Genomic DNA, 25,774 nt, shown 5'->3' on the forward strand with positions numbered 1-25,774 from the left:
GCGATACATATCTCCCCTCTATCACATGTCTAATAGCTGTAATCATCTTACAATATATTCTTTTCATGGGACAACACTGAAGACAGGACACTTTGACACAATGTAATGTAGTCAGTGTGCAGCTTGTATAAGTGTACAGTGTAAATAACTCAGCGATCAACACATTAATGTCTAAACTGCTGGCAAAAAAAGTGACTACACCCCTTAGTGAAAATGGCAGAATTGTGCCCAATTAGCCATTTTCCCTCCCTGGTGTCCTCTGACTCAATAGTGTTTGGTGTGAATGGGGAACAGGTGTGGTAAATATGGTGTTATCGCTCACACACTTTCCCATACTGGTCAATGGAAGTTCAACATGGCTCCTCGTGGCAAAGAATTCTATGTGGATATAAAAGAAAAAAGTGTTGTTCTACATAAAAATGGCTAAGGCTATAAGAAGATTGCCAACACCCTGAACCCTAGCTGCAGCACGGTGGCCAAGACCATACAACAGTTTAACAAGACAGGTTCAACTCAGAAGAGGCCTCGCCATTGACAATCAAAGAAGCTGAGTGCATTGCTCCGCATCCTATCCAGTAGATGTCTTTTCAAAATAGACCTAGTGCTGCCAGCATTGCTGCAGAGGTTATAGGGATGGGGGGGCCTCCTGTCAGTGCTCAGACCATACGCCGCACACTGCATAATATTGGTCTTCATAGCTGTCATCCCAGAAGGAAGCTTTGTCTAAAGATGATGCTCAAGAAAGCTGCAAACAGCTTGCGGAAGACAAGTAGACCAAGGACCTGGATTACTGGAACCATCTCCTGTGGTTTGATAACACCAAGATAAACTTATTTGGTTCAAGTGAGGAGTAGACAGACAAGTGTGTCCTGCCTACAGTCATGCATGGTGGTGGGAGTGTCGTTTAGAGCTGAATGATTACTGCTGGCTTTAGGGAGGTACAGTTCATTGAGGGAACCCATGAATGCCAACATGTACTGTGACATACTGAAGCAGAGCATGATCCCCCTCCCTTCATATTTCAACATGATAATGACCCCAAACACCTTCAAGACAACCACTGTCTTGCTAAAGAAACTGAGGGTAAAGGTGCTAGACTGGCCAAGCGTCTCCAGACCTAAACCCTATTGAGCATCTGTGGGGCCTCCTTAAACAAAAGGTGAAGGAGCGCAAGGTCTCTAACATCCACCAGCTCCATGATGTCGTCATGGAGGATGGAAGAGGATCCAGCGGCTCCTGTGAAGCTCTAGTGACTTCCATGCCCAAGAAAGTTAAGGCAGTGCTGGAAAGCAATGGTAGCCACAAAAAATATTCACCCTTTGAGCACAATTTGGTTATTTTCATTCACGCGTGCACATACTCACTTTTGTTGCCAGCCGTTTAGACATTAATGGATGTGTGTTGAGTTATTTAGCGGACACCAAATTTATACTGTTATACAAACTGCACACTGACACTGTACATTGCATCACAGGGTTAGATCTTTAGTGTTGTCCCATGATAAAACATAGCAAAAATTTGAGGGGTGTACTCGCTCTTGTGATATACTGTGCATGTGTGTGTGTGTGTGTGTGTGTGTGTGTGTGTATGTGTGTATATACTGTTTATATATAATATACTGTGTATGTATCTGTATGTGTGTGTATGTATATATATAATATATATATTAGTACAGACCAAAAGTTTGGACACACCTTCTCATCTCTAGAACAACTATTAAGAGGAGACTTTGCGCAGCAGCCTTCATGGTAAAATAGCTGCTAGGAAACCACTGCTAAGGACAGGCAACAAGCAGAAGAGACTTGTTTGGGCTAAAGAACACAATGAATGGACATTAGACCAGTGGAAATCTGTGCTTTGGTCTGATGAGTCCAAATTTGGATCTTTGGATCCTACATGCCTGGTACCCACCGTGAAGCATGGAGGAGGAGGTGTGATGGTGTGGGGGTGCTTTGCTGGTGACACTGTTGGGGATTTATTCAAAATTGAAGGCATACTGAATCAGCATGGCTACCACAGCATTTTGCAGCGGCATGCTATTCCATCCGGTTTGCATTTAGTTGGACCATCATTTATTTTTCAACAGGACAATGACCCCAAACACTCCTTCAGGCTGTGTAAGGGCTATTTGAAGGAGAGTGATGGGGTGCTACGCCAGATGACCTGGTCTCCACAGTCACCAGACCTGAACCCAATCCAGATGGTTTGGGGTGAGCTGGACCGCAGAGTGAAGGCAAAAGGGCCAACAAGTTCTAAGCATCTCTGGGAACTCCTTCAAGACTGCTGGAAAACCATTTCCGGTGACTACCTCTTGAAGCTCATCAACAGAATGCCAAGAGTGTGCAAAGCAGTAATCAAAGCAAAAGGTGGCTACTTTGAAGAACCTAGAATATAAGACATATTTTCAGTTGTTTCACACTTTTTTAAGTATTTAATTCCACATGTGATAATTCATAGTTGTGATGTCTTCATTGTGAATCTACAATTTTTAGAGTCCTGAAAATAAAGAAAACACTTTGAATGAGGTGTGTCCAAACTTTTGGTCTGCACTGTGTGTGTGTGTGTGTGTGTGTGTGTATATGTATATATATATATATATATATATATATATATATATATATATATATATATATATATATATATATATATATATATATATATATATATATATAATATATATATATATATGTGTATATATATATATATATATATATATATATATATATATATATATATCTATCCCAAAAGTGTAAAAACTTGAAAGTACAGGGTGTCTTTGTCAATACAAATAAATGTATATTTTTCGGAATGTGTGGTAGAAAAAAAAATGCAAAAATTAGTATCGTCCTTGAGAACAAAAATGTTGTAAAAGTCTTTTTTTTTTTTTTCCTAATTTTCATTACGCTACAGAATGTGTGCAGTCCATGAAACCTCAAGTGCCGTATTCAGATCTGGCAGCGACGTGAGCACGTCCTATTTGTGCAGTAATACTGTTTATGCCTCCCGGGCCATCGCACAATACACTTATAATGTATCATTTGTTTTTAAGCACCATTGGGTTTATGACCTGGCGCCTGTCAGCTGTTCCCTCGCTTGTCTTGTTTCTTTTGTGGTCTGATCTTAAATCATCACACCACGGACGCAGGCGGCTTAGAAATCGCAAAACTCCCTGTGTTCATTAAGTAGATACAGCTTGATATTGCTCAATAGATACCCGCGCTCCCATCTTCGCCCTTTGTGTTTATTTGCTTCAAGCTAAGTTTCATAATTGGATATTAATCGAAGAAATTCAGAACAATGGGACATCCGTAGACTTGTAGGAAGCTGGATCAGGCTGCACATGTCTACTGCTGCAAAAGCGCTACTATTACAAGGCCAATGCATTACAGAATGGAAACCCCTCTTACAGAGAAACTTTTCTTTCTGGCTTCTTCAGGGGGTCGCCGTTGCCCATATATACTGTGATGTACAAGAGATTTTCTCCTGTAAGGTTTGTATCAACATTACAAATAATTAAATAATGCTCTAAAATGGTTTAAATAAAAACTGATGTCAATAATAATTCTTTACATCCTTGTGTTCTCAGGGAGCTTAGTCTGGTTGGTGTCAAACCACTATTTTTGTTATTTAAAGCAATGCTGTAGTCAAAATAAAAAAAATGGCTATACAAATAAAATGTATAGTTAAAATAACCAAAGCCTTTCTTTTGAACAGTCCTACCACTGTTCCTCTGTTTTTATCAATATGGCCAACAGTATCTGTGACTTGGCTATCAAGAGTGTTCTTAGTCACAGACATGACCAATATCATCTGTATACAGTGAGATCCCTTTAGTAGTAGCTGCAGGCAGACTGTCACAGGGTGTGATGAGATCACTAAGGACAGATGAGCCTAAACTAGCCTGAGGCTAGGGGAACCCTAGTTGACCCTGAGCCCAAAGGTACGTCTGAAGGTGACAATGTTTGGGCTACCTTCCTTGCCCTAGCTGCTGAAAAACCCTGGTCTAGTGGCCCTCTCCACCCAGGAGAGGCCTGGGACAGAAGTGATTAATCCTACACAAATAAACAGACAGGGAGAAACCCAAATCTCAAACTCACAGCAATCACTCACAGAGGTATAGACAATACGTGATCAGCTTTTAAGCTAGGTCCTGGGGGGAGGGAGGGTAGTGGAGCAAAAAAGGGGATAGATAGAGCAGATAGAGACAGTGAGACGGCAGGGGTCAATGAAGGATTAGGGGGGATAGGACATGCAAGGAATGTAGGGAGGCTAGGAGTAATAAAGGTGTTAATAGGATTAAATATCTACTGGCAAATGCAAGAAGTCTTGCAAACAAAATGAATGAATTGGAGACTCTTATGTCAACCATGGATTATGATGTGGTGGGCATTACGGAAACCTGGCTGGATGAAAGCCATGACTGGGTGACAAACATACAGGGTTATACTACATTTAGGAAGGACAGGAAAGACAAAAAAGGCGGTGGGGTGTGTATATTTATCAAATCTAACCTAAAACCTGTTTTGAATGATGACATTGGGGGGGACTGCAACAATGTAGAGTCAGTATGGGTAAATGTACATGGGGAGGGGAATAATGGAAAAATGCTAATTGGAGTTTGCTATACGCCTCCTAACATACCTGAACAAATAGAGGGTGAAATGCTGGAACAAATTGAAAAGGCAGCTAATAATAATAATCGGGTTCTTATTATGGGGGATTTCAACTATCCAGACATTCAGTGGGACATAGAATCTTCTGGTTCTGCTAAAAGCTGTAAATTCTTATCTAATATTCAAGACAATTACCTCTCTCAGATGGTCGATGAACCGACGAGGGGAGATAATTTGCTAGATTTGGTCCTGTCAAATAGACCGGATACAATTTCAGATCTACAGGTCCGGGAGCACTTGGGCACCAGCGATCATAATATGGTAAGCTTCAAAGTAATATTCAATAGAACATTTCAAAGGAGAAATGCTAAAACCTGGAATATTAGGAAAGCTGATTTCAACAAATTAAGGGAATAGCTTAAATGTGTAGATTGGGACAAAGTCATGGTAACTGGGGATACCGAACATAAATGGAGAAAGTTTAAGGATATACTGCTAGAGTCCTGTAAAAAACGTATACCCTCTGGTAATAAAATGTCCCGGAATAAAAAGAAACCGCTATGGATAAATAAGACTGTACAAAGTATAATAAAACAAAAACAAAGGGCGTTTAAAATCTTGAAGGCTGAGAATACAGAAATAGCATTTCACAAGTATAAAGATATCAATAGGAAATGTAAAAAAGAAATCAAAGAAGCAAAACTAGCTACTGAAACAAAAATCACCAAGGACATTAAAATAAATCCCAAAATCTTTTATAAATACATTCATGCCAAAAGGAAAACAAGGATAGTATTGGCCCCTTAAAATATAATAACAAGTTAGTTATAGAGGACAAACAAAAGACTGAGATATTAAATAGGCATTTCTCATCTGTGTTCACCAAGGAACTGACTGTACCAGGGATTATTCAACAAGTGAAAAATCAAAGTTCACCACCCGATATAATTAATTTAACACAACAAGAAGTACGCCTACGTCTGAGTAAATTAAACATTGACAAATCCCCAGGGCCAGATGGCATTCATCCACGAATATTGAGGGAATTGAGCTCCGTAATTGACAGACCGCTGTATCTCATCTTTTTAGACTCGCTTGTAACAGGGTTGGTGCCTCAGGATTGGAGGATTGCTGATGTGGTACCGATTTTTAAGAAAGGTAAGAGGGTAGATCCAGGCAACTACCGTCCAGTAAGCCTGACATCAGTAGTAAGCACAGTTTTTGAGGGCATTTTAAGGGATGACATGTAAAAATATGTTGCAGAAAATAATATAACTGACAGCATGGATTCATGAAAGATAAGTCGTGTCTAACCAACCTGTTGGGGTTCTCTGAGGGGGTAAGTTCAAACCTGGATATTGGTAATGCAGCTGATGTGATTTATTTGGACTTTGCAAAGGCATTTGACACTGTACCACACAATAGCCTTATACTAAAGCTCCAGAAGCAAGGACTACTGGAAACTATATGCAACTGGGTAAGTAAGTGGCTAAAAGATAGGAAACAAAGAGTAGTCATAAATGGTACATTCTCTAAATGGGCCATAGTCAGCAGTGGGGACCGCAGGGATCTGTGCTAGGACCGATTCTTTTTAATCTCTTTATTAATGACCTTGTGGATGGGATTGATAGTAAAGTGTCAGTCTTTGCTGATGATACCAAACTATGTAGGATATTAAAAACTGACCTTGATAGTACAATATTACAAAAAGATCTGGATAAGATGTCAGAATAGGCAGATACTTGGCAAATGAGATTTAATGTTGATAAATGTAAAGTAATGCACCTAGGACGGAGTAATCCTATAACTGCGTATACATTAAATGGAAGTAAACTTGGGACTACAGAACAGGAGAAGGACTTGGGTATTCTCATTACAAATAAGCTGAGCAGCAGCACTCAATGTCAGGCAGCAGCTGCTAAAGCAAACAAGGGTGTATAAAAAGAGAGATTAGATCCCGTGATCCCAACGTATTGTTACCCCTCTATAAATCACTTGTAAGGCCACATCTGGAATATGGGATCCAGTTTTGGGCTCCACATTTTAAAAAGGACATTCAGAAGTTAGAGGCAGTTCAAAGGCAGCAACTAGACTATTACAAGGAATGGAGGCCGCCCATATGATGACAGGTTGAAAAAGTTAGATATGTTTAGCTTAGAAAAAAGACGTCTCAGAGGAGATCTCATTTATATGTATAAATACATGTGTGGTCAATATAAAGGACTGGCACATAACTTATTTCTTCCAAAGACAATACTAAGGACCAGGGGGCATTCACTGCGAGTGGAAGAAAAGCGATTCCGGCAGCTAAATAGGAAAGGGTTCTTTACAGTTAGAGCAGTCAGACTGTGGAATGCCGACCACAAGAGGTAGTAATGGCAGATACTATAACAGCTGGAGGATTTCCTCAGTACACAAAACATTGTTGGTTATAAATGACTTAGTGACCAAATGTAGAACTGGTGGAGGAAGGTTGAACTAGATGGACCCAGGTCTTTTTTCAACCTTAGTAACTATGTAACTATGTAAAGGAATGGAGGAAATTGACAACAAAAGTATTTCCACAACACACCTGTCACAGATGTTTAATGGCCGGCTGACAATCCAGCGGCAGTGAGTGATAGAAAATCCCAGCATGTGTTGTTATCTGACTATTCCCTGTTTTTGCAGCAGCCGACTCTGACTCTGGGAAACTGTCAGTTTTTCCTCTCAGTTGCCAGCCTCTGACTTCCTTTATAAACCTCACCCTGGGGTGGTTTGGGTGCGATTTATAGTTGTTCCTGGCTGTGGTCTGCAGCGGTTGTCTCCTCTTGTTGTTCTAGAGACTTCTGTTGTAGTTGCTCCTAAGATAAGTGTTTGACTTTTGCTATCCACCCGGGCGCAGGTGGTAGCATTGTGTTTCCCCTCTATTGTTTCCTTTTGTCTCCCTTTGCACTAGTGGTGGTTGACAAGCGCTCATACCCGCCATCCTTTCTTAGGGCCCAGATCAGGGTTTGCCTAGGGTGAGGTATTCAGCTCGGCGACAGGTGCGGAGCTTACATAGGGTCAATGAGGGCATTAAGGGTGAGCTGCAGGTTATTGTGAGGGGTCACAACTTCCCCCTTCCCCTAGCGATAGGACATTCCTTTCTCCTTCCCTTTGTATTGTACTATACGGCTGGTATAGCTTCTATCCCTGGCCGTGACAAAACCAAACAGCTCACAGAAGTACACTAGCAACTGGATAACAAAGCACAAGGACTGGGATCGCATAAAGCTATAATCAGCATGACTAAAAGTTTTCTTTCTGCATTGTCTGTGCCATCATAATAAATAATGCCGCGGTTGACTATAATCATGCTCCAAAAAGCTTTTTAAAAACTAATAACACTCCTTTTACATCCTTGTGTTCTTAGGGAACTTAGTTTGGCTGTTGTAAAACCAATAATTTGGCGGTTAGTATATTCTTGGGGTATTTGCGCTACTCTAAATTTAACTATGCACATGAACCGTATAGCCAGCATACCGATACATGTCCAGGGTATACGTAGTTTGTTTCAATCTTTGCAAAAAAAGAGTCATAATCACAGATTTGCCCTCCGTCATATGGGGAGACTGAAGCTTGTTAGATATTAACCCATTACCATCCTACACCAGTTTAGATACTAACTTTCAGTATTAATCACCAAAGACCACCAGAGATACAAGGGATTAGCCGCTAGTCCCAAAGAACTAATCATTAGATTGTAAGCTCTTATGTGTCGCATCATTTTTACCTTCTGCTCATTGTTTGTCCATTTTTATTGTGTACGGTAATCATCATGTTATCTGTTCGTTCCTTCCTGAATATTACTTTTAGTTGTATTTGTTCTTAGCTGGCGCTGGATTGCATTGGATACTGAAGGACATATTCTCAATCCGTCTGACTCCAGGAATCGGCATTTTCTATGACATTTCGTTTTTGCCCTTAGAAGGAGCACAGTCAGATGGTGCGATTTTGTTCATATATGATACAACCTATAAATGGCAACATTGACATATACTAAAGAAAAATGGTTGTCTTGGATTGGCAAATATTTTTTTCACTCCTGAAACAGTGTGGTCCGTGTCTGTTATTTCAGCCTCCTTCACGATAGTGGCGCTCTTTTTGGAAATAAGGTATACTTTTTTTTTTCCCCCCAAGTATGTTAACTTATTAATCAATTTTAATGATGTCCTTGTACTTAAAAGGAGAACACCAAAAAAAGTGCTTTACTCATCGTCCCTGGGTCCAGCACTGTAATAGCAACACTGACAGCACGTCAACACTGCTGTAGCCAATCACCAAGTTGAGATGAACCACTGAGCTGAGTCAGCCCTGAGTGAGCCCTCCTATGTCTTCAGTGCCCCTACTCCAGGTGTCCTCCCCTTTATCCAGTGGCCCTGCTCCAGGTGCCTTCCTAACTACCATGCTCCAGGTCCCTTTTATGTCTTCAGTGCCCTTGCTCCACATGCCCTCCTTTCCCTTCAATGCTCCTTTTCCAGGTGCCCTCCTCTCCCTCAAATGTACTGCTCCAGGTGCTCTCCTCTCCCTCAAGTGCCTCTTCTCCAGGTGCCCTCCTTTCCCTTTATTCCTGCTGCTCGAGGTGCCCTCCTCTACCTCCACTGCTCCTGCTGCTGGTGCCCTCCTCTCCCTCCACTGCTCCTGCTGCTGGTTCCCTCCTCTCCCTCCACTGCTCCTGCTGCTGGTGCCCTCCTCTCCCTCCAGTGCTCCTGCTGCTGGTGCCCACCTCTCCCTCCAGTGCTCCTGCTCCAGCTGCCCTCCTCTGCCTTCAGTGCTCCTGCTCCAGGTGCCCTCCTCTGCCTTCAGTGCCCCTTCTTCAGGTGCCATCTTCTCCCTCCAGTGCTCCTGGTCCAAGTGCTCTCTTCTCCCTCCAGTGCTTATGCTCAAGGTGCCCTTCTCTGCCTTCAGTGATCTTGCTCCAGGTGTCCTCCTGCCCCCCTTCAGTGCTCCTGCTCCAGGTGTCCTCCTGCCCCCCTTCAGTGCTCCTGCTCGAGGTGTCCTCCTGCCCCCCTTCAGTGCTCCTGCTCGAGGTGCCCTCCTGCCCCCCTTCAGTGCTCCTGCTCGAGGTGTCGTCCTGCCCGCCTTCAGTGCTCCTGCTCGAGGTGCCCTCCTCTCCCTCCAGTGCTCCTGCTGCTGGTGTCGTCCTCTCCATCTAGTGCTCCTGCTCCATGTGCCCTCCTCTGCCTTCAGTGCTCCTTCTCCAGATGCCCTCCTCTCCTTCCAGTGCTCCTGGTCCAGGTGCCCTCTTCTTCCTTCAGTGCCCTTTCTCCAGGTGCTCTCTTCTCACTCCAGTGCTTATGCTCAAGGTGCCCTTTCTCTGCTTTCAGTGCTCCTGCTCCAGGTGCCCTCCTCCCCCACTTTAGCATTTAGTACCTGCTGAACTCGCCCCTTGCTTCAGCCTGCTTTACTCATCCTCTCTGGGTCCAGCACGATAATGGCAACGGTGACACCACATCAGCACTGCTGCGGCCAGTTACCAATTTGAGACAAGCCTCTGAGCTCAGTGATTGGCTGCAGCTCTGTCCACATGATGTCAATGCTGCGGACAATAACCACTCCTTGGAGCAGCGGCGCACACTTAGTGGTGGACCAGGGGAGAGTGAATAAGGGACAGCTATTGTTTTTTCTTAAAACAAACTGCAATCGAAGGACAGGAGTTTTCCAAAACTGCAAAACCCCTTTACATAGATTTTTTTTTTTTTCTTCATCAGTGACTTTATGTAAGGTGTCTTTATACGGGGGGCGATGTTTCCTAAATCGTCTTTCATGAGAACCCCCGTTCCTGATCATTGCCCAATTTCAATGAGTGCAGTGGTGGAATGATTCTCAATAATATGCTGAATCTTGTCTTCTGTGCCCCATAAACAGGGTAATAATGTGAAGAGTTTCACACTCATAGGGTGAATAGTAAAACACTTCAGCGTCACGAACGAGAGATGAATGATTTCCTATATCTTTGATCGTGGTTCATTGCAATTTATCGGTCCGTGTATTAAAAACAAACAAAACCCCTCAGCTTTGGCTTAAAACAAACCGTTTCGTATCCAGTGAAGACGTTAATTAGTGTTTAATGTGTGAATAATAACGGAAGCTAATAAAGCAGTTTACGGCATTGATCTGTTCGTCGTGTAACCAGACGCTTCCCTTTTTGGTGTTTAACATTGAGTAAGAAAGCATCGAGTGATGATCGCGAACATCCCAAACACATCAATACCTGAGTGTGATCTCCGCTTCTTCTCCGCAGGCCCGGAAATATCACCACCAGGGTGGGATTGGTGAAGCCAGAAGTCAGCCACATGTAAGTGTCTTCTCTTCAGCATTTTCCTTGTTTTACCATTGCTTCGATTCTGAACGGATGCCGAGAATGCCGGCACAGGAGAGTCTACGACCCTTTTAGATGAAAAAGAGATTGGTTTGCTCTTTCTATGTCCTTTTTTGTTACGAGGGCCAAAGATTATCCGACTGGTGTGGCCCATATCCATCTTCTCTAACTTCTGCGCAAGTGTTTATATCTTCTGCAGCGCCACTACTGGTGAAATAAGGTATTACGTGAAAAAGAATGAGCTATATCGGAAACCTTTCCACAAATCTAAACAGGCGCCAACCAAAAAAACAACATAACTACAAAAGCATATCCAGTGGCACTCAATAATCTAAGGATACATTGGCATTGCATTACTGCTATAAGAATATTAGAGAAAGGAGAAAAATACATAGCTAATGTGAAAAATTAGTAAAAAGACCTAGGAATTGCATTACTGCTGTGGAAATATTGCCAAAAAGAGATTTTTAGCTTATGTATTGGCCAATCCATGTGAGCCCGATAACCAGTGGCAAGGTAATCTCTGTATACAGGGAACCTAACTGTAAATGCGTCTATAGGGTGCTTTACACGCTGCAACATTGCTAGCGATGTCGCAAGCGATAGCATCCACCCCCATCGTTCGTGCGATATGTGGTGATCGCTGCCTTAGCGAACATTATCGCTACGGCAGCATCACACGCACATACCTGTTCTGCGACGTCGCTGTTGGTGCCGAACAATCCCTCCTTCAAGGGGGAGGTGCATTGGGCGTCACAGTGACGTCACAAAACAGCCGTCCAATAGAAGAGGAGGGGCGGAGATGAGCGGCCGGAACATGCCGCCCACCTCCTTCCTTCCTCGTTGCCGGTGGATGCAGGTAAGGAGATGTTCATCGCTCCTGTGGTGTCACACACAGCGATGTGTGATGCCGCAGGAACGACAAACAACCAGCGGCATGCACAATTACCGATATTATGAAAAGGAGCGACGTGTCAACGATCAACGATTTTTGCCAATTTTGCGATCGTTGATCGTCGCTCCTAGCTGTCACACGAATTAAAAATCTGCTTGTCTGGGCAGATAGGTCCCTGGCAAAATAAGATGGTGGTCACACCCTAGGGCAGAGTGCTAGGTCAGAACAAATGCACTACAACTATATCAGAAAACTGACCACGAGCTTCCACAAATGTGAACAGGCGCCAACCAATAAAACAACCTAAATACAAAAGGATATCCAGTGGCACACAATAATATAAGCATATATTGGCATTGCATCACTGCTATAAGAATATTAGAGAAAGGAGAAAAATACATAGCTAATGTGAAAAATTAGTAAAAAGACCAAGGCATTGCATTACTGCTTTGGAAATATTGACAAAAAGAGATCTTTAGCTTATGTATTCTTCAATCCATGTGAGCCCAATAACCAGTGGCAAGGTGATCTCTATATACAGGAACCTAACTAAGTGCCTCTATGTGCAATTTAAAATCTGCGTATCTGGGCTAAATAAGATGGTGAACACACCCTGGCTATAGGGTGGAGTGCTAGGTTAGAAAAAATGCACTACAATTGTATCAGAAAAGGGACCAGCAGCTTCCACAAATGTGAACAGGTGCCAACCGAAAAAACAACATCATTACAAAATCATATCCAGCAGCACGCAATAATATAAGGATACATTGGCATTGCATCACTGCTACAAGAATATTAGAGAAAGGAGAAAAATATATATTAGCTATGTATTTTTCTCCTTTCTCTAATATTCTTATAGCAGTAACATTCTTATAGCAGTAATGCAATACCAATATATCCCTATATATGAAAAATGAGTAAAAAGATATAGGCATTGCATTACTGCTTTGGAAATATTCACAAAAAGGGATGTTTAGCTTATGTATTCTCCAATCCATGTGAGCCCGATAACCTGCGACAAGGTGATCTCTATATACAGGAATCTAACTGCAAATGCCTCTATGTGCAATTAAAAATCTACGTGTCTGGGAAGATAGATCCCTGGCTAAATAAGATGGGGGTCACACCGTGGCTATAGGGCGGAGTCCTAGGTCAGAACAAATGCACTACAACTATATCAGAAAAGTGACCAGCAGCTTCCACAAATGTGAACAGGCGCCAAACGAAAAAACAACATAACTACAAAAGCATATCCAGTGGCACTGCATAATATAAGGATACATTGGCATTGCATCACTGCTATAAGAATATTAGAAAAACGAGAAAAATACATGGCTAATGTGAAAAATTATTAAAAAGACACAGGCATTGCATTACTACTTTGGAAATATTGACAAAAAGAGATGTTTAGCTTATGTATTCTCCAATCCATGTGAGCCCAATACCTGCGGCAAGGTGATCTCTATATACAGGCAATCTAAGGGGTACTTTACACGTTGTGACATAGCTACCGCTATATCGTTGGGGTCACGTCGTTGGTGACTCACATCCGGCGCCGGTAGCGACATTGCAATGTGTAAATCCTAGATGGAACAATGAACGAGCACAGAAGCGTACAATCTCGCTGATCTGTGTAACGTTGTTCATTTCCATAATGTCAGGTCGACCGCAGGTACGATGTTGTTTGTCACTCCTGCGGCACCACACATCGCTGTGTGTAAACCCGCAGGAGCGACAAACATCTCCTTACCTGCGTCCCGACGGCAATGTGGAAGGGAGAAGGTGGGCGGGATGTTACGTCCCGCTCATCTCCGCCCCTCCGCTTCTATTGGCCGGCCAATTAGTGACGTCGCGGTGACGCCGAACGCACCTCCCCCTTGAAGGAGGGATTGTTTGGCAGTCACAGCGATGTCGCCGAGCAGGTATGTGCGTGTGAAGCTGCCGTAGCGATAATGTTCGCTACGGCAGCAATCAACACACATCGCATGTGTGACGGGGGCGGGTACTATCGCGCTGGACATCGCTAGCCGATGCTAGCGATGTCGCAACGTGTAAAGTACCCCTAACTGTAAATGCCTCTATGTGCAATTACTGCTTTGGAAATATTGCCAAAAAGAGATTTTTAGCTTATGTATTCTCCAATCCATGTGAGCCCGATAGCCAGCGGCAAGGTGATCTCTATATACAGGAACTTAACTGTAAAAGCCTCTATGTGCAATTAAAAATCTGTCTGTGTAATCCACAGACATGTTGGGTACTCCATGGAGAGAGACCCTTTATTCTCTAGCTCAGGGGTCCACAACCTATAGCTTGCGAGCCACATGTGGCTTGTGGGCCCATGTTATGTGGCTCGCGACCGTTTTCCAGCTTGGTGCTTAAACACCAGGTCCAGCAAACAACTATGAAGATGGTGTCTTTTGTGAGTAGCCCCGCACAGAAGAGCAGATCTAGTTATTTTTTTATTACTTATTTTATTGTGTGCATCTTATTTTAGATATTTTTTCGGCGTGTATGATTGGTGCCCCCACCCCCTTGGCACCCAGCACCTTGGGGCATCTATCTCACCATCACCCCCAGCTGTAACTTTTTCAGCCCATTAGCTAATAAGGATGACGTAGCGCAGACGCAGGGGTTCTCCTATCTATAGCAGTTATAGCAGTGCCCCCCCTCTCCATGTCTTTGGGACCCTCTTACCTAGGTGGAGGATGAGGAAGAATGAAAGCAATGTCCTGGATGTCTTTTTTTTTTTTTTTTTCTTCTTCGTGTTATTTTGTATTTGGTTGTTGAAGTACATAAGGAATGTGCTTCCCATTAGTCTCCACAATGCCGCCTGTCTTTACATGGATCTTACTAGGGTGCAACACTCTTGTAAACTTATTTTATGAGACTCACAATGGACCCAAAAAGGACAGCTTTTGTTTTACAAGACAACGGTGAACTGCAGGGATAGAATTGTTAGCGAATTCGGGGGAACCATTTACTACTTGGTTAACTGTTTCACGGACAGTGTATACAATGGAACCTCTTTTAGTTTCCCACTTTAAAGGTAGGTTCACACGACCGTATAAAAAGAAGTCCGTTTCATCTAGAATGGGGGGATAATTTTTGGACTCCCTTGTCATCCATGTACAATCAGGTTTTTTTACAGCAAGCTATGTGCACATTTTTTGCTTTTTCATGTGGTTTTCCTTCCTTATTTTAATTAATAAAAGCAAGGAAAAATCATTCCAGCAAAGTCTTTGAGAATTGCAGATTTTGTTGCTGAAAAAAAGAAGCAGCTGTCAATTGTTTCTGTGCTTTTCCTGTGTTTCTATAATTCCCTGCAATGTTTTATCACTACAATAGATTATATTGTAGCACTTTGCCTTGCACACTGTGCATACAGCATGGTGCGTGAAACTCTCCATAGCTCAGTAACCCGGTGATGACCCAGAATTACTATGGCAGCGATCGGGTCCCTGTCATCACATTCCAGGGACCCAATCGCCAGGGAGAGGTAAGCGATTAGTCTCCCTGCCTTCCGAATGCTGCGATCGCACTTATTGCAGCAGTCAGGGGGTTAAACTTCCGGGAGTGGTGCGGGCACCAACATCACCTGGAGACTTGGCGGGGGTTCAGCGCCTGAACCCCCGTGATCGCCATCACTAAAAAAAGCAGGAAAAACGCAATAAAAAATGAGCGTTTTTTTCAGCTTCTTTCATGCTTTTTTTTTTAGTGCAGAAAAGAAGCACAAAAAGCAACTTGGGCACATAGCCTTATTAATCATTTACCCCTAAGAAAAATGGTCATCTGCACTGCCCCATTGAATAACATTGGCCTGAGTACTGTTTATTTCACGGGCAGCGCTTGGACCCAAAAATATAGTCGTGTAAATGAGCCCTATAAGTGATCTTCTTAAAGAAAATGATTGGTATGCATAATATAAGGGGGACAGAGGAATGAATCTCCCGAAATTTGGCTGATAGATTCGATTTAAATTAGTCCAAATGAATAACAGAGGGAAGGAATGGGTTAAAAACAATAAAACCGTCACACTCACCTATCCTAGGCCCTCACCCGTCTTTATGCCGCCTCCTCGTCCTCCACTCCAGTCTTCGGTTATTACCATCCTAAAGCCTGCTTTACACGTTGCAATTTCGCATACGATATCGTTTGCGATTTGCAACGCCCCCATCGTATGTGTGGCACGTTCAATTTGTTGAACGTGCCGCACAGACGATTAAACCCCGTCACACGTACTTACCTGCCATACGACCTCGATGTGGGCGGCGAACGTCCACTTCCTGGAGTGGGCAGGCGGCCAATAGAAGCGGAGGGGCGGAGCTGAGCGGGAAGTAAACATCCCGCCCACCTCCTTCCTTCCGCATTGTGGGCCGGGAGCCGCAGGACGCAGGTAAGATCTGTTCATCGTTCCCGGGGTGTCACACGCTGCAATGTGCGCTACCCCGGGTACGATGAACAATCTGACGTGCAATTCTAGAGAAAGGTACGATGTGTATGCAATGAACGTTTTACCGTTCAATAGCAATCGCACGTAGCTGTCACACACTGCAATGTACTTACAATGCCGGATGTGCGTCACTTATGACGTGACCCCGCCGACACATTGTAAGATACTTTGCAGCGTGTAAAGCGGGCTTAACGGATAAAGTGTAGTGATGAGCGAATACTAAATATTCAGGTTCTGATTATTCGCACCGATTACCTACGGTAAGTACTATTTCAGTATTGGTCGCAAATAATCAACTATTGCCAGTCAGTGCTATAAAATATGTGGGTGGAATATAAATTCTGCCCAAAAGACATAAGATTTTGGTCCCGATTCTTTATTCATTGTTACGTTTCTTTTTTTTTTTTTTTGCCTTTTGGCATTGTTTGCAGTTTTGGTGCCAAATTCTTCAAAATGGCATTCAAAGTTCATGAATTTTGGTCTTCATTTTTGTCTTTAACCTTTTTTTTTTTAGTTTTTTAACACCAAAAAGTCTTGTGTTCCACAAACTAATGCAACATGTGCCCCACTTTCTAAAAAGTTCCTTGACGTTTGCCATTTAGGGAAATAGGAATGGGCCAATCTGAAGCTAAACACCAGATTGACGTATGATGTAGTCAGTTATCCATGGCTAATCCAATAAAATAACATGTGGGTCGTGGCCCGCGTAAGATCTTTCCTTCTTATAGTGGAGGAGCACTGTAAAGTGTAACCTTTTAGGAGGTGGCATATCCTTGAAAACAATTGTTTCGTCTACCGTGTTTCCCCGAAACTAAGCCCTACCAGGAATTTTCTGCCTTTTTGAAGTAAGGCTGAAGTATAAGTTCTACCCCTGACTATAAGCCCTACTTGTAGGTCAATAATGAAGTGTCCATGCAGCTAAAAAAAAAAAGTTAAAGATACTGCAGGACACTTCATTAAAGAAATCGGACACCACCAAAAGAAAAAAGACAGATTCCACAGTCATACTCACCAGACTTGGACGCTGTGGACGTGAGGACCTGTGGTGGAACACGTTGAGGACTTGGAAGTGGAACACACACACCACAAACACACACATTCGGTGATACCATACTGCTCAGTTGACCTGGGATGATGTGGAATGCAAGGACCTGTAGTGGAATGTATCGATGCAATCCACTGCAGGTCCTCGATGCATTCCACTGCAGGTCCTCGATGCATTCCACTGCAGGTCCTTGATGCATTCCACTGCAGGTCCTTGATGCATTCCACTGCAGGTCCTTGATGCATTCCACTGCAGGTCCTTGATGCATTCCACTGCAGGTCCTTGATGCATTCCACTGCAGGTCCTCGATGCATTCCACTGCAGGTCCTCGATGCATTCCACTGCAGGTCCTCGATGCATTCCACTGCAGGTCCTCACATTCACAGCGTCCCAGGTCCCCTGTCTGGTAGAAGCAGTGCGGTATCACTGTGTGTGTGTGATGTGTGTGCCTGTGTGTGAGTGCCGGCCAGCCAGAAGCAGGGGGGGACTGCTGTGGAAAAGATAAGGACCTGCAGTGAGCATCCGCTGAGGACATGGGAGCGATGTACAGGTCCATGGTCTGGTAAGTATGATGATTCTCCTGGGGGTTATCTGCTTTTTTGGGGGGTAAACTTACCCCCAACCTGTATTTTGATATAAGCCCTACCCCAAAAATAAGCCTTAGTATGTTTTTAGGGGCAAAAAAAATAAAATAAGGCAGTGTCTTATTTTTGAGGAAACACGGCATTCATTTTAAGGAGGCGCCATGTATGGAGTTTAGAAGGACACATTAGCTAAAGAGCCATTGTTCGCTTTCCATAAGGTCCTAAGAAAGTCGGATTGTCGTGAATTACTGTAGTTATATTTATTATATTTTTATTATTTATATTTATTAGTTATATTTCTTACTTTTAATTTTTTTATTTTAGATTTCCTACACAGAACAATCACACAACCAACGTGTTCTGCAGAGATATCCCGGATCGCCTCTTGTCAGTGTCCCTGAGGAAAAGGTATTTTATGATGTTTCTCCAATGTGAACTTTAAGAGTTTGTCCCCTACTTTTACATTGATAGCTCATCCTTAGGATAGGTCATCGATGTCTGATCGGCTGGGGTCCCACACCCTGCATCCCCGCCAATCAGCTCATCTCGGTTGAATTCTAACCAATAGGAGGCAGATGTGCAGTGCCCGGCTGCGGCCACTATTAGAAGTCGGAGCAGCTCCGGAACTGACCATTTTTGTCTTTCTGCTGCCGCCACCGGGACCGAGAACAACTGATCGGCGGGGTGCTGGATGTCGGACCCCAACCGATCAGACATTGATGACCTATCTTAAGGATAGGCCATCAATATAAAAGTAGTGGACAACCTCTTTAAGCCTCATTCATCAAAATTTTGAGGGAACAAAAGGATGTGTTACCCAACTAATCAAAGCTCAGTGTCTATTGCCGAAATGCGCGAGTGGATCGTGGATTCACCCGTACCTGATAGCCGCACAAGTCAGCTGTGCAAATCAGCTGACATGTGCGTGACACACGGCCGGCTCACCGCGCAGCAGCCGGCGGTGATTACCCTGACGCGATCTATGGCGTACCCAGTCATGTGTCGTAAAGAGCTTAATGATCTTTACAAAGGGTCATGACTTACATAGTAATTATGTAGAGTAATTATGTAGTATCCTCTGGGGCGTGACTTTAGCTCCTCTACATAGTAATTATGTAAAGGAGCTAAAGACACGCCCCAGAGGATCCTGTGAGCCACGCCCCCCCAGGAGCAGACCATAACAATTAGCACTAAATAAAAAGGCCCATGGATGGATTAAAAACCCCACAAAAATAGGAATAATAATGGGAGCAGCAGGAATAAAATAAGAGCAAAAACTGGACGCTTTTTGTCCCCTGCTCTTTAAAAAATGTTAGGTTTGCACAAAGTTACTACTATTATTTTCCTTTGTTTTGTCTTAACATTTTTTTTTTGTCATTTGATCAAAGTCCTTACAAAAAGCAGAACAAGAAAACACAAGTTAATAGTGAAAATACCCTAGAGGACGGCTTTTCTGAAAGTCGCACATACTCGTTAGCTATAATGTAATTACCAAGAAAGCAGATGTTTGACCCCCCCCTCACTGTAATCACTTTATTACATGAACCCCGGCAAATCGGCCCGACCCCTTCACTTCCAGGATCCTTCAGCGGGTCCTACTTCCTCAATAAAAGGTTTATTGAACCCTTAGGATATTGACATCGCTCGGAGCTTTCTTTTTTTTCCCTGTCATCCCCGTAGATTTTCTAGGAAGAGTTGTAAATCTCGGAGTAGATGATTCCTTCCTCGATCTATAAGCAATTTGATTATGCTGTGATTAATGCGTTACGGGGTTGCTATAAATAGGAAAGTCTTGCCGCTCACTGGGGAGCCGTACAGCCTAGAAACCACACTCCAAATGGATGAAGACGGCTTGTAATCCTCTTATTTCCAGCCCTGTTCTTGTTCTGTTACTGGCATTGCAGCACAGCCACGAGCAGGTCAATAGTGCTAGCCTGCAATACCACAAACGGCCTGAAGACAAGAGTGGCGCTATTTTTGGGGGGAACAAAAGAGACATTTTCAAACCCTGAAGCAATTAAAAGAAGTAACAAAAGACTGAACATGTGCACAGTAATGTCGTTTTGACATTACTGTGTATTATGTGCTTTTTTTGGGGCATTTTCATGCCACATTCTTTGTGGAAAATTGTGTGTATAAAGCCCATTTCTGCTGAAATAACTCTTTAAAAGTCTTTTTTTGCACGTAGCGCTAGACTAGAGTTTTATGAGTGGAGGATACTTTCCATAACCCTTAGGCTATGTGCGCACGTTGTGTCGGAGTACCTGCAGTTTATTCTGCACGTTTTCCTTCCCTTGATTTTTGACCAAATGGCTTTTGACCATTTTTTAGTGCTAAAAACGCATGCGTTTTTAGTGCGTTTTCAGCGCTTTTTACCTGCGTTTTCACCTGCTTTTTTGCAGATGCGTTTTGTAGATGAAGACACTGAGAAGTAAAGTTGAAATAGTCAAAAAGAATGAAATAAGAGAAAAAAAGGGTTAAAATTAACTTTTAATAAAACTATATAGAAAATTATCAATTTTAATGAAATAATAATGGTTATGCACATTTTAACATAAAAATAGGTAAAGTTTATTCTTTTTTAGCATTTAAATTTTCGGTTATTGTGTGTGTGTAATGGAACATTAGAACCCTTTAATTTTTGGCCAGAAAACCATGCGTTTTTGGAGCCAAAAACGCAGTGGAAAAGCAGGTAAAAAGCATGAAAAACGCAGGAATTGTGCTTTGGGTTGCATCTTGCCATTTCTCATTGACTCCAATGTTAAGGAAACGCTGCAGAAATGGCAAAAATAACTGACATGCTGCTTCTTTTTCAGCATGGTTTTTGACCCAAAATATGCAAATTAAACGCTGCAGAAAAAAAAGCAAAGTGCAGACAGGATTTCTGCTTTTCCCATAGACTTTGCTGGAAAACAAAAACGCATGCATTTTAGCGTAAAAACGCTGCAGAAACGCGGAAAAAAAAGCAACGTGCGCACATAGCCTTATCAACAAATGCTTTTTTCTTTTTGAGGATTTTTTGTTAAAAAAAAAAGGCTGCAGAAGGGTGTGAAAAAAACTGTTCAGGAAAAAAAGCTCCTTCAAAAACACTAGAAACCACTCCTAGAAAATTAAAATTCCTCCCAAAACGCCCTTAAAAATGATTATTTTATAAAGTGATTTCCACTTGATAAACTCAGAAAATGGCCTATAAGCAAAGCTTTGGATGCTGCGGTAAATGCTGATTGCAGCATCTAAATGGTTGATAGAGAAAAAAACGGTAGAAAACCACTCCTATAAAATAAAACTTCCTCCCAAACCGCCCTTAAAAATGAATGTTTTATAAAGTGATTTCCACTTGATAAACTCAGAAAACGGCCTATGCAGATAGCCTTGGATGCTGCGGTAAATGCTGATTGTAGCATCTAAATGGTTGATAGAGAAAAAAACACTAGAAAACCACTCCGAGAAAATAAAACTTCCTCCTAAAATGCCCTGAAAAATGAGTGTTTTATAAAGTTGTTTCCGTTTGATAAACTCAGAAAACTGCCTATGCAGATAGCCTTGGATGCTGCGGTAAATGCTGATTACAGCATCTAAATGGTTGATGGGAAAAAAAAAAACTAGAAAACCACTCCTAGAAAATAAAAATTTCTCCTCCTAAAACACCCTTAAAAATGAATGTTTTACACAGTGCTTTCTGAATGATAAACTCAGAAAAAGGCCTATGAATAAAGCATTGGCTGCTGCGGTAAATGCTGATTGCAGCATCTAAATGGTTGATTTCTCCATTTTCTTAGCTATATGATCACAGATTGCCAATGAGTTGAAACAGCAGATAGGGGCCTGGAAGTGGCCTTCAAGACTAGTATGTTAGTAGCCCTGTTATTCAGTCAGGCCACAGACCGGGCCCAGTATGACCCCTACCAATGTAATATTGACTGTCATAGAACTATTGCAGTGTGTTATATTGATAATAATCAATCAGCTCATTGTAGTTTAAGTCCTCAAGTTGCGAATAAAATGAAAAAGTAAATAAGAATAAAACAATGTTTAAAAAAACCTAAACATTTTCACGCCCATTATGTGCAGGTGCGCCTTCCGTCTTCATTTAAGCACGGAACCTCTGTATAATACACCGCTCCGTCCGGTGACAGACGCTCATACATAATTTTGAGGTTTGAACAGTTTATTATACTGCAGTATTACATTACGTCTAATCTTATAATAACCCTTTTACTCAGCTTGTGATGCGATCTATCATTGATCAGCGGACTTAACACATTGATCACCGAGGTTCATTACAGACGTTTACTGAATGTGATACTATATGCATGAAGTCAACTATAATTGGATTATCAAGATTTTCTCTGTTGGTCTCACTTATATCTTGTATATAAAGGATAAGGAAGTTCTTGGTGCTGTATTCCAGATGCTAGAATTTAGCAGGATAAAGTTTTTAAGGTAGTAATGTATGAGCACTACCATGCTCAGGTGCTCAGTACTCGTAACTAGTGATGAGCGGGCACTATCATGCTCGGGTGCTCAGTACTGGTAACTAGTGATGAGCGGGCACTACCATGCTCGCGTGCTCTGTACTCGTATCTAGTGATGAGCGGGCACTATCATGCTCGGGTGCTCAGTACTGGTAACTAGTGATGAGTGAGCACTACCATGCTCAGGTGCTCAGTACTCGTAACTAGTGATGAGCGGGCACTATCATGCTCGGGTGCTCAGTACTGGTAACTAGTGATGAGCGGGCACTACCATGCTCGGGTGCTCTGTACTCGTATCTAGTGATGAGCGGGCACTACCATGCTCGGGTGCTCAGTACTGGTAACTAGTGATGAGCGAGCACTACCATGCTCGGGTGCTCAGTACTGGTAACTAGTGATGAGCGGGCACTACCATGCTCGGGTGCTCAGTACTCGTAACTAGTGACGAGCGGGCACTACCATGCTCGGGTGCTCAGTACTCGTAACTAGTGACGAGCGGGCACTACCATGCCCGGGTGCTCAGTACTCGTAACTAGTGATGAGCGGGCACTACCATGCTCAGGTGCTCAGTACTAGTAACTAGTGATGAGCGGGCACTACCATGCTCAGGTGCTTGGTACAAGTAACTAGTGATGAGCGGGCACTACCATGCTCAGTACTCGTAACTAGTGATGAGCAGGCACTACCATGCTCGGGTGCTCGGTACTCATAACTAGTGATGAGCGGGCACTACCATGCTCAGGTGCTCGGTACTCGTAACTAGTGATGAGTGGGCACTACCATGCTCAGGTGCTCGGTACTCGTAACTAGTGATGAGCGAGCACTACCATACTCGGTGCCCAGTACTAGTAACTAGTCATGAGCAGGCACTTCCATGCTCGGGTATTCGGTACTCGTAACTAGATAAGAACGAGCACTACCATGCTCGGTCACTCAGTACTCATAACCTGCAGTTGGACGCTCGGATGTGTGCAGCTTGATTATATGAAGTCAATGCGGAACTTGAGCATTTTTCTAGATCTTTCTGAAAAAATTGCTTGAGTTTCTCATTGACTTCCATAATACTCGGGACTCGATTCGCACTCATCCAAGTGTCCAACTGCTGGTTATGAGTACCGAATGCCCAATCATGGCAGTGCCCGTTCACTAGTTACGAGTACCGAGCACTCGAGCATGGTAGTGCCCGCTCATCACTAGTTACAAGAACTGAGCGCCCGAGCATGGTAGTGCTCGCTCATCACTAGTTACAAGTACCGAGCACTCGAGCATGGTAGTGCCCACTCATCACTAGTTACGAGTACCCGAGCATGGTAGTGCCCGCTCATCACTAGTTATGAGTACCGAGCACTCGAGCATGGTAGTGTCCCCTCATCACTAGTTCCGAGTACCGAGCATGGTAGTGCCCGCTCATCACTAGTTACGAGTACTGAGCACCCGAGCATGGTAGTGCTCGCTCATCACTAGTTACGAGTACTGAGCACCCGAGCATGGTAGTGCCCGCTCATCACTAGTTACGAGTACCGAGCACCCGAGCATGGTATTGCTCGCTCATCACTAGTTACGAGTACTGAGCACCCGAGCATGGTATTGCTCGCTCATCACTAGTTACGAGTACTGAGCACCCGAGCATGGTAGTGCTCGCTCATCACTAGTTACGAGTACTGAGCCCCCGAGCATGGTATTGCTCGCTCATCACTAGTTACGAGTACTGAGCACCCGAGCATGGTAGTGCCCACTCATCACTAGTTACGAGTACTGAGCCCCCGAGCATGGTATTGCTCGCTCATCACTAGTTACGAGTACTGAGCTCCCGAGCATGGTAGTGCTCGCTCATCACTAGTTACGAGTACTGAGCACCCGAGCATGGTAGTGCTCACTCATCACTAGTTACGAGTACTGAGCACCCGAGCATGGTAGTGCTCGCTCATCACTAGTTACGAGTACTGAGCACCCGAGCATGGTATTGCTCGCTCATCACTAGTTACGAGTACTGAGCACCCAAGTATGGTAGTGCTCGCTCATCACTAGTTACGAGTACTGAGCACCCGAGCATGGTAGTGCCCACTCATCACTAGTTACGAGTACTGAGCCCCCGAGCATGGTATTGCTCGCTCATCACTAGTTACGAGTACTGAGCTCCCGAGCATGGTAGTGCTCGCTCATCACTAGTTACGAGTACTGAGCACCCGAGCATGGTAGTGCTCACTCATCACTAGTTACGAGTACTGAGCACCCGAGTATGGTAGTGCCCACTCATCACTAGTTACGAGTACTGAGCCCCCGAGCATGGTATTGCTCGCTCATCACTAGTTACGAGTACTGAGCACCCGAGTATGGTAGTGCCCACTCATCACTAGTTACGAGTACTGAGCCCCCGAGCATGGTATTGCTCGCTCATCACTAGTTACGAGTACTGAGCACCCGAGTATGGTAGTGCCCACTCATCACTAGTTACGAGTACTGAGCCCCCGAGCATGGTATTGCTCGCTCATCACTAGTTACGAGTACTGAGCTCCCGAGCATGGTAGTGCCCGCTCATCACTAGTTACTAGTACTGAGCACCCGAGCATGGTAGTGCTCGCTCATCACTAGTTACAAGAACTGAGCACCCGAGCATGGTAGTGCCCGCTCATCACTAGTTACGAGTACCGAGCACCCGAGCATGGTAGTGCTCACTCATCACTAGTTACGAGTACTGAGCACCTGAGCATGGTAGTGCCCGCTCATCACTAGTTACGAGTACTGAGCACCCGAGCATGGTAGTGCTCACTCATCACTAGTTACGAGTACAGAACAGCCGAGCATGGTAGTGCTCACTCATCACTAGTTACGAGTACTGAGCCCCCGAGCATGGTAGTGCCCGCTCATCACTAGTTACGAGTACTGAGCACCCAAGTATGGTAGTGCCCACTCATCACTAGTTACAAGTACCGAGCATGGTAGTGCTCGCTCATCACTAGTTACAAGAACTGAGCACCCGAGCATGGTAGTGCCCGCTCATCACTAGTTACGAGTACTGAGCCCCCGAGCATGGTATTGCTCGCTCATCACTAGTTACGAGTACTGAGCACTCAAGTATGGTAGTGCTCACTCATCACTAGTTACAAGTACCGAGCATGGTAGTGCTCGCTCATCACTAGTTACAAGAACTGAGCACCCGAGCATGGTAGTGCCCGCTCATCACTAGTTACGAGTACCGAGCACCCGAGCATGGTAGTGCTCACTCATCACTAGTTACGAGTACAGAGCACCTGAGCATGGTATTGCTCGCTCATCACTAGTTACGAGTACTGAGCACCCGAGCATGGTAGTGCCCGCTCATCACTAGTTACGAGTACTGAGCACCCGAGCATGGTAGTGCCCGCTCAT

General features: G+C 43.8%; 1 protein-coding gene across 1 annotated transcript in view; it reads left to right on the plus strand.

The window, feature by feature from the left end:
* The window catches only part of ST8SIA6 (ST8 alpha-N-acetyl-neuraminide alpha-2,8-sialyltransferase 6), a 149,033-nt gene that overhangs the window by 101,556 nt on the left and 21,703 nt on the right, over window positions 1-25,774 (plus strand). Inside the window, exons 2-3 of the mRNA XM_075316816.1 lie at window positions 10,879-10,932; window positions 18,255-18,338. Of these exons, the coding sequence (XP_075172931.1) occupies window positions 10,879-10,932; window positions 18,255-18,338 (138 nt within the window). The remainder of the gene's footprint in view (window positions 1-10,878; window positions 10,933-18,254; window positions 18,339-25,774) is intronic.

This window comes from Anomaloglossus baeobatrachus, chromosome 6 (genome assembly GCF_048569485.1).
Source record: "Anomaloglossus baeobatrachus isolate aAnoBae1 chromosome 6, aAnoBae1.hap1, whole genome shotgun sequence".
Lineage (NCBI taxonomy): Eukaryota > Metazoa > Chordata > Amphibia > Anura > Aromobatidae > Anomaloglossus > Anomaloglossus baeobatrachus.